Source organism: Cariama cristata, unplaced genomic scaffold (genome assembly GCF_000690535.1).
Source record: "Cariama cristata isolate BGI_N322 unplaced genomic scaffold, ASM69053v1 scaffold16005, whole genome shotgun sequence".
Taxonomy (NCBI): Eukaryota; Metazoa; Chordata; class Aves; order Cariamiformes; family Cariamidae; genus Cariama; species Cariama cristata.
In genome coordinates, this window is record NW_009618288.1 from 3,511 (window position 1) to 13,184 (window position 9,674).

The 9,674-nt window shown below is 56.6% G+C and overlaps 2 protein-coding genes across 2 annotated transcripts in view; one reads left to right on the plus strand and one right to left on the minus strand.

The window, feature by feature from the left end:
• RPS8 (ribosomal protein S8) overlaps positions 1-1,327 on the plus strand; it is a gene marked incomplete at its 5' end in the record, with an annotated part of 4,245 nt that extends 2,918 nt beyond the window's left edge. The window contains 2 exons of the mRNA XM_009700812.1: positions 310-439; positions 1,164-1,327. Coding sequence (XP_009699114.1) covers positions 310-439; positions 1,164-1,273 — 240 coding nt within the window. The remainder of the gene's footprint in view (positions 1-309; positions 440-1,163) is intronic.
• Positions 1,328-4,803: 3,476 nt separating this feature from the next.
• On the minus strand, positions 4,804-8,997 carry BEST4 (bestrophin 4). Its single transcript, XM_009700813.1, has 9 exons — positions 8,846-8,997; positions 8,403-8,497; positions 7,648-7,881; positions 7,172-7,326; positions 7,003-7,080; positions 6,500-6,652; positions 6,128-6,208; positions 5,521-5,675; positions 4,804-5,218 (listed from the first exon to the last, which is right to left on the minus strand). Exons 1-9 carry the CDS (start codon positions 8,995-8,997, stop codon positions 4,804-4,806), a joined length of 1,518 nt encoding a protein of 505 aa, XP_009699115.1.
• Positions 8,998-9,674: the final 677 nt, after the last annotated feature.

Genomic DNA, 9,674 nt, shown 5'->3' on the forward strand with positions numbered 1-9,674 from the left:
TTTTTGGAGGAGGATTAATTAATCAAGGAAACCTTTGCAATTTCATTTATCTAACAGCACCCTTCCCTAGGGCACTGTGCTTTGTTGTCAGCAGGGACTTTAGTTAGCAACATTGCATTTCTTGGCCTCAAAAGTGAAAAGCAGCACCTGGTTCTGTGAGGTTGAAGTATTTGTACCTCTGCCAGCTATGACTTGGGAAGTGGCACAGTGCTGAGAATACAAGGGTTTCCTTCATGTTAGTGGGGACCACCTGCACTAGCAGAAAGTGGCCATATGTTTAACCTTATCTTCACTTACGGTCTTTTTTAGACTCCTGAAGAGGAGGAAATCTTGAACAAGAAGCGTTCAAAGAAGATCCAGAAAAAATATGATGAGCGAAAGAAGAATGCCAAGATAGCCAGTATTCTTGAGGAGCAGTTCCAGCAAGGAAAGCTACTTGGTGAGTCCCTGGCAGCATTAATGTGGGTGGGGATGAGGGAGTCAGGGTGCCAGAACAGAGCTTATTCTTGGTCTTGGGATCATTTAAAGTTCTAGTTGCTGTAATAAAGCTAATTGCAAGGTGAAAGCAGTGGGGTGTTCTCCATATCTGCAGGAGTATCTTCTGGGTCTTAAATGTAACTTGTTCTTTTATCTTCTCTGGAGTTACCACACTTGTGGGCGGAAGGGGGAAATCTGTTTCTGGAACTTGAATTGCTACATGTCCCAGCCAGGCTCCTGGAGCTGATTATTCCTGGTTGGCCTCTGAGAAAAAATAATGTGGCTTGAGACTTGCAAAATGAGCGAAGACCTGTGGGCTGCACTGTGTGTCAGAAAAATGTCCTGTGAACATGTAAAAGCTTTGACCAGTTTCAAGTTCTGGCAAACGGTTCGGTGTTCTGAAGTCTTCTGGTGATGAGACCTTTGTCCAGTTCTGCTACTGAACTTGAGCGATGACAGTTTGGAGATCTGAAGAGGACTTCATTAGGGACTTATTCCAGCAGAGCAGATTCAAGAGCACGGTACCTTAGGGGGAGGTGCTGAAGCCAGCACCAAAACTGGCGTAACTGTTGCTGATAACTTGCTCGTCCATGCTTTTGCAGAGAGACTGCATGCAGTGTTTCTGTCGGTGTATATACTGGGGTAGTGAATTATTCAACTTTTAACTGGGTGACTTCTCCTTGCAGCCTGCATTGCCTCCAGACCTGGACAGTGTGGCCGAGCTGATGGCTACGTGTTGGAAGGCAAGGAATTGGAGTTCTACTTGAGGAAGATCAAGGCCAGAAAAGGCAAATGAATAAAAACTATTCTGCTGAGAGAACGAATAAAACCAAGAGTCTACTACAGTAAAGGGTTGTGTGCTTGTTTGCGTGTGCAGGGTGGAGGGGGCTTGTGTAGCTCCTGCTTGTAAAATGTGAAGGAAGAAGGATCTCTCCTGCAATCCCCGAGTGCTTTTGTGTCTTCAGGCAAGCTCTGACCCTGCATGCTCTTGACTAAAACATCTCCCTGGGTTCTAGGACAGTGACTTAATGGACCAAGCAGGTGTGGAAAAGAATTGTCGGACTTGGCTGAAGTGGAGAATTTCCAGTACTGGAAACCTGCGAGCAGGAGGAAGGTGCAAATGTTCCCCCCCATTAAGAGTTCTGGCTTTCTGGGAGCTGCTAGGGTCAGGCTGGGCACACTTCCCCCCTTTTCCTGTGGTGTGTTAGGGGTCTTGGAGTGAGATCAGTGGGGAAAGGGGCCGTGGTCCCTCAGGAGAGGAGTGTCCAAGGAGCAGTGCCACAGCTGCAGCACTGTGTTTTAGACTCTGCATTTGTGCAAAGTCTGCCTGAAAACTTGGTCTCTTGCACCTCCTGCCTCCACTTCCCAGATCACATACTCACATCTTCTGGTTCAGGCCAGCAGCCCCTTTTGGCATTGCCTGGTGTTTCCTGCTTGGTTGTACGATTGCCTGCAGGGTCTGGTATCTGCTTTGAACCAAACTTGGCTGCACTGCTCAGTGACCAGCTGGTCTTTCCCTGACCTCCTTGGTCTCATTCCAGTGCAAGATAAATCCCTTCTAGCAGAAGGGCCAGGCTCTCATCATGGTCTGTCCCTTTCGAAAGCTGGGTACAAAACTCCAGCTTTCTGCCCTGTCACCTGTGGTGGGATTGGAAAGCTGTGGTGAACAAAAGCTTTTCCGGATGTTTTGGGGCATATGATGTCATTCTTTGGAGCTGCTGTCTTTAAAGAAAGCCAGCATGATGGATCTCTGCGTCTGGTTGCCAAATGCTTTGTGCAGGTATTAGGGTGAAGTTGGGAGCCCACCTGAGGGCTGGCCGTGGGGGCAGGCCAGACTTGCACATTGTGGGCCTGCCAAGAGGACACACTGGGCGCTTCAGCCTGCTTTATTTCTCCAAAAGTGTAATTTATCCATAGGAGCACTTGGGTGCAAGGCAGGCTACCTACAGCTCCAGCTTCACAATTACCTCTGAACAAGGAGATGATCCGTTACCATCTTGGCCTGAGCAGAGCTGTGGTGAGCCCCATGTCTCTAGTGCCTTACACTGGGCACTTCAACCCGCTTTATTTCTCCAAAAGTGTCATTTATCCATAGGAGCACTCGGGTGCAAGGCAGGCTACCTACAGCCCCAGCTTCACAATTACCTCGACCAAGGAGATGATCCGTTACCATCTTGGCCTGAGCAGAGCTGTGGTGAGCCCCATGTCTCTAGTGCCTTAAAATGCAGACTGTCTGCCCCACAAATAGCTTGTGCTTGTTTTCGGTTTTTTTTTTCCCTGTAATGCTCTGCCCCAGCTGCTGTGTGTGGCTGCAGGAGGTGCTAGTGGGCTCAGGTGCCCTGGGCAGTGTGGGTTCATCCTGCCTTGCTGGCAGGGAGCTGAAGATAGGTCTGTGCCACAGATACAGAGACACACTAACCAGGTCAGAAAACGGTGCCTGTTACCTGGACGGCCGCAGCAGCACGGTTACGCCGTGGTGGGCATGCGTTGGCACTGCCTTGCAGCTTGGGTCTGCGCTCCTATGGGCGCTGTGAACAGAGCCGTGCCCAGCTGGGTGTCCCTGGCAGTGGGACCTGGCCCAGGGCCCGACGTTTGCACAAGCACATTCCTTCTCCATAGTGATCTGGGGTAAACTTTCCCCGCTCTCTAGCAACGCCTGCTTTCCAGAGAGGTGGGGCAGAGACGATAAAGGGCACTTGGGAGGGACCTGTCACGGCTGCTTCCTCTTCAGTGTTTTTCTTCTCTCCCCTCGCCCTCTGCAGAGTACAAACAGGATTCAGGGTGTTTCTAGGGGACTTTGTATGGATTGGAGAAACAGGCTTACAGAGCAAGTGCCAGCTTGGTGTCAGAGCATGAGCTGTAAACCTGGCCCCTGATGAGCAGGATTATAGCTAATTCATCAACGCACGCTGCTCGTAAAGTTACTGCTCTGGGAAACGCAGCTGCGAAGGGCAACAGCCTGTGGGAGCAAAAGCGGTACCGATCACCCACCGGAGCCGTGCTGTAGGTGTGACGTGGGAACGGGACAGTGACAGCTGGCTCCCACGGTGGCATGGGCCGTGGCGCCTTGCGGTCGGCGGCAAGATGGGTGGTATCTGGACTGGCCTGGCCTTGGCATAGCCCCGTGGATGAGCACAGGGATTTACCTGCCTGGGAGGAGGCAAGCCTGCCGTGCACTGAGCCACAAAGAGTTGGGTGGGAGATGGAGTTAAGCGCAGCTTTAATCCAGCTAGGTTTATGAGGTGCCAAAGCCTCATCTAAGGACCTTACCCACTTCTGCAGATAGATGCGAGGGCTGAATTTTTAAAAAGCTATTTTTCATACAATGAGCAGCCGGCAGCATAACCCAGGTGAGGTCACTCATCACCCTGAGTGCTGCTCCTTGCTGTTGAGTGGCTCTCTCAGTTCCACGCGTATTAACTTTGGGGTATTTTCACGGGACATGGTCCAACCCAGAAAATGACCTTGTGGTTATGCTTTAACAGGTCCAGCAGTGGCCTGGAGGGTAGTGGAGGCGGAGCAGGGCTGGTTTGCTGGGGGGAGACGGGAGCTTTAAAGGAAAGGTGGCTTTGGGAAAGGGACACTTACAGGAAAGGGAATTTTTTTAACAGCTCTGCTAACATTCTCAGGGGAAACACACATACCTGCATGCGGGTATCCTTCTACAGGGGCTGAAAGCAGCTTTCTGTTTTTTTCTGGCTGTATCACTTGCTCTAATACCCCACAACTGTCACTGGTGTGAGTCCCTGGGGCTGTGCCCTTTTTGGCCCAGGAGAACGTGCATACTCCTTGACAAGATCCAAATTCACCCACTTTTTGGCTAAATGTGATGTCCCTGCAGTCTCACTGCTGGGGATGATTTGCACCGACAAGGAAGAACCTCAAAGCTGAGGTTGGCAATAGCTTTATTAATATCGAGGGAACATCTCCATCGTGTTGGTTTTCTGAAAGACTAATGCCTTCAACCCATCCCTTGCTTGGGGTCTGGGCTGTCCCCTGCACTGTGTCGTGGGAGCAGGGAGTGAGCCTGGCCAGTTGCAAGTCGGCAGTATCATCACACAGATGGGCTGAATCCTGCAGTTTTGGGGCTAACAGCTAGTGTTGAAGGCTGCCTGCTCAATCCCAAACACACCAGGATCTTCCCATCAACCTGGGGACACATCTTGGCTTGGGGCTGGGTGACAAAAACCTGACAATATCCTGCTTCTGGGACAAGGGCTCCAAGGAGGGCGTCCGGGGACAGGGAGCTTTGTGGCTGGCGATGGCAGTGCTTTGGGTTGGGGGCAGATATTCTGCCTCTGGGAAAGGGGTGCTTTTGGGGCAGCCTCAGGGCTCCCAGGCCTCTGGCCGGTCAGCCTCGATGCTGTCGCTGGACAGTGCCTTCACCTGGATCAGCGGCAGCTCCTTCTTCCGTGTTTTGGAGGCCTCCGGCAGCGGGGTCCCTCCCAGGTGGCTGCCAGGCATGGTGGACTCACTAGCCTGGCTCTCATCCTCCGTCTCCTCCTCCTCGATGCGGGCCACTGACTCGGGGTCCTCAGAGCGGTTGGGGTAAGGGGAAGGAAAGCTGCTGTCCACCCGGGGACGCCGCAGGTGGGGGTGACCTCGGCTTCCCCAGCTGAAGTTTTTGATGCTGATGGCGGGGGATGCAGCGGCGAAGAAGCGGCTGAGCAGAGGCGTCTGGATGCGTGGCACGCTTGGCGAGGCCTCCGCCGGCTGGCTCTGCTCCACATCCTCGCACATGCTGGGGGAGCACAGCCGGGTGACAGGCTGCCATCCTCCACAGGGATGCCCAGCACCAATGCCCAGCACCACTCACTGCCTCCATCTCAATGCATTTGCAAGCAGGGAGCAGCTCCAGGAGGCCACATCCCTGCTCCAGCAGCTCATCCATCACCCAGTGCAGCCCCCAAGCCCCACAGGGGCTGAGCAACACAAAAACTTGCTGTAATTGGGCCCCAGAGAGGACAAATCTGCTTGTGCTATTTCTACCCTGAAGCCCTCGCCCTCTTTTTCTCCAGCCCCAGGGCTGCACCGTGCACTCACCGCATGTCGAAGGTGGAGCCCAGGAACGAGGGCTTCAAGGTCTCAGCGGCTGTGGCTGTAGTGTAGGGAGGCTGAGCCGTGGATTCGTTCCAGTATTTGTCCTTCACAGCGGGGGGTAGGTTCTGGTACATGTCATCCACGGAGAGCAGGGACACCTGGGCACCGCAAAGGGGACAGGGGTGGCTTTGCAAGGACATGAGCAGGACCAGTGGCTGCAGATGCTCCCAGCACCAAACTGGCAGGGGTAGGGCTGGGCTCTGCAAGGGGCCAGAGAGGCTCCAGACCCATCTCCTGGCTGCATTTGGGTTTTTCCTCTTTTGAACACTTTTCTTAGAGGTGAGGAGCTTAGCAGCGGTGCCAGGCTGCTGGGTGTCCCTTGGTGGGGTGCTGACCGTGCCGTGGAGAGCAGACACACGGAGGGACAGGGATGGAGGGACAAGGTGCAGCCCTGCTTCCTTGCATGGGAATCTATTTTGGACAAGGACCTGCGTGGCCAGGAGCAGGGCTGGGGGCCGGCAGGGCACAGGTCCCACTGCCAGGGGACAGGGATGTCCCTGTGCCCCGATTGCAGCAGCCCCACACAACGTCAGCCTGGAGCAGGACCCACCTGCAGGTTCCTGTCTATCAGCTTGTTGGTCTCAAAGTCATCATCATCTTCTCCAAAGGGGTTAATGATTTGCTCTGCAACCTGGGGAGGGAGGGTCCAGGTGAGACAGGGGAGCAGGGCTAGGGACACCTTCGCACGGGGCTCTCCATCCCTCTGTCCACCCATGGGGCACAAGAAACCTGCAGACTTGGAGCTCCATGGTGCCCCGGTGTGATGGCTGGGCCCAGAGGATGTGTCCCCAGGGGCAGCTAGCAGTGACATGGCTGGTGCTATGCCCTGGGCCAGCCACCCCTGCAGCCCAAGGGGGTGCTCAGGGCCACCCGGCCACCCCCAGCCCATAAAGCAAAGCCCAGCTGCCTGGCCATGTCTTACCTTCAGCCAGCCAGCGTAGAAGAAGAACTGGAGGAGGGTGGAGAGGGGGATGTACATGTCCAGGTCCCCCTCCTGCCCCGGCTCCAGCGGCTCCAGGAACTGCCGCCCGATGAGGCAGAAGGCGAAGAAGGAGTAGACGGCGATGGTGACAACCTGCCGGGAGCGTGGGTCAGCTGGCAGCGAGGGTGACAGCCGAGGGGGACGCTCAGCACAGGAGCAGCGAGGATGCAAGAGGCTCAGCTGGTTGCCGATGCTCAGGTGGGCTTAAGGCTAAACCCCACTGCCCGGGCTGCTGCACGTCCCTGTAGGGCTGTGGACCAGTGGCCGTGCCGGATCCGGCACCAGATTCATCGGGGGAGTAAAGTGCTTTTAGGAAGGGGCGTAAAGTTCTCCCCATCAGAGTGGAGGGAGGAGGCTGTAGGGCTCCTCTGCTGCTGTGGGATGGAAGGAGTTGGGGTCTGGGGTCTGGGCTCGTGGGGCCTGTGAGGTGCGTGGGTACCAACCTGCGTGTACACCAGGGGGATGCTGATCCAGTCGTAATGGAACAACATGCTGCATTTGGCCCGGTAGAGATTCAGCTCCTGGGCAGAGAGGACAAGGTTGGGTGACCTGGGCTTTGCGGGACACCTTCGTGCTGCCTGGTCCCCCCCCATGCACCCGGCACCGACTCACATCCATGAGCAGGCGGAGGGCCACGTCGTCATGGATGTGGCCATCCCGCCTGGCCTGGGCCGCCAGGTTGGTGAACCACACGCAGGGGATCCAGTACTTGTTGAAGTCAGAGTGGAGGCTCTCAAACTTCTTGCGCTCATCCTGCGTCATGAAGCCTGCGGTGGGGCAGAGTCTCAGCACTACAGTCCTCGTGTCAGCGAGGGAGAGCCCTTTTGGGGACTGTCCCCAGTGGGAACGCAGCGTTTTCAAGGTGAAACTACAGCCCCAGGAGATGGGCTCTGGGCAGAGGGGACGTGGGGCTCTTTGGGAGTGAACATCAGTGCAAGGATGCCACTCTGTATGTGGGGCAGTTTGGGACAGGGATGCTTGCAAGGATTGCCGGCCCCAGCACACCCTCCTGGTGACAAGGACACATCTGTGGCCTCCAACTCTCACCCCACATTGCAAGGCATCACTCCCAGGGCTTAGCTCCTCACCTGCTTCCACCACATGGTCCATGGTAGGGAAGCGCTTGAGCACCCTGGTGCTGACAGAACGCAGGATGAGGACTGCCGACAGGTTGGCGTAGCGGATGAGGGTGCGCCGCAGGATCCGGCCCCTCTCATCCTTGCCGTGGACATTGCTAGAGATGACGCACATGAGCTGGTCGGGCAGGGGGATGCTGGTGTACTGGGCCCACCACCGGTTCACGATCAGGGTGACGTAAAAACCTGTACCGAGAGACAGCACGTGGGGGGCTCGGAGTGGCTGGGCAGTGGATTGAGGCGAGGACAAGCCCATGCCAGGAGAGCTGCCACATTTCCAGGGGTGACAGATTCCTCTGTGGGCAGGAGATAAAGCACACAATGTGCTTCCCATCGGGCTGCCCTCCCCAGGGATGGAGGTGGGGATGTCCCTGGCTCTTCCCTGTCCTGGGTGCAGGTGGCATAGGGCAGGACAGCCATCTCTTGTAGATAAGGTGCTCCTTTTCTGGGCACGGGGACATGGGTGCAGAGCAGGCCAGGGAAAATCACAGCCTCCCACTGGCATCCCCAGGGCCAGGGAGCTGTGCTCGGTGGGTCTGGGAGCCAAGTGTCATCTCTGGGGTGCCAGGCTCCTCCATCCCCCATCCGATGGTGTTCAAGGGATTTTTTGGCATGGGGTCAGGATGGGCAGTGGGGGCATCCTCAAACCACCAGTGCCAGGGGGAGCAGGGGGCCCCAACTCCTGGGTTCAGGGGAGGAATCCATACCTAGGACAAACGACATGGGGATGAGGTCTGTGGAGCGGTTGCAGTATTGAGCCACTTTGGTATAAAGGCGCTTCTGCTCCTCGGTCAGCAGCCTCCTGCAGTGGACACGCAGTAGGGTCAGGGACATGGAGTGGGGTCAGGGACACACAGTGGGGCTGGGGATGCGCAGCAGGCTCAGGGACACGCAGTGGGCTCAGGGATACGCAGCAGGCTCAGGGGCGAGTTGTGAGGCTGGGGCGCTGCCTCGGACCTTCACAAAAAGCCATTGCCTGATCCCCTTCTCCTTGCCCTCCCCTGCCCACTCCCACTCTCCCTGGGGGAGTCCCCTGGGCTTCTCCCCTCCCTGCAGGGACCCCAGGCCATGACCAATGGAGCATCTCCGCACATCCCCGTGGGTCAGCAGGGAGGGACATGACCGGCAGCAACACACCGACCCCGCTCACCGGTAAACGAGGCTGAGCACGGCGTACAGCACCACAAAGACGATGAACTCCTTGTACAGCAACTTGTAGATGCTGCCTTTCCAGCGGAAGAGCAGCTTGGAGAAACCTCCAAAACGGGAGTTGGCAACTTTCAGTGTGTAGGAGATGGTCATCACGGCTCAGCCCCACACCTCGACGGAAAAAATCCTTCTCTTGCTGGCTGCCGACCAAACTGAGGAGAACTGGGGTTCCTGCTGCCGTCCAGGCTTTAGAGCCTGGGGACACACGCTCGCTCCCAGGCCAAGTGCTATGGCCCATCAGCAGGATCGCCCACGCAGCTGCCCTGCCCTTCCCACCCCTGCCACAGCCGCTGCCTGCTCCCTGCCTGCACCCAGCCGTCCCACCAGTGCCTCTTCCCCCCCCTAAATACCCCAGCATGGCCCGCGCAGCCAAGCCCTCCCCATGATGGATTGGGGCTGTCAGAGGCAGGGAACAGGGAACTCCGGGTCAGTCCCATCTCCCTGCTGCCGGCCAAGGTCAGAGATTTTGGTGGGGGCTGCAGGTGCTGCAGACGGGGCTGAGCAGAACCCAGTGGGGCAGTTTGGGTCGTTCCCCTCTGCAGCCATGGTGGCTGAATTTAGACTCTGAGAGAAGGAGGAGAGAGGATGGAGGGTTGCATTGCTCCTGGCAGCTCTGGGAACAGGATCCTGGGGTGGGTGGGCAAAGCCAACAGCCAGGGAGGGCTGCGGGATATTTCTGGAGCACCGGTGACAAACGCACCCGTCGCTGCCCAAGTCCTCGCTGACAGCAACAGGCAACGCCTGCAGCCATGGGCCAGGCAGAGAGCCCC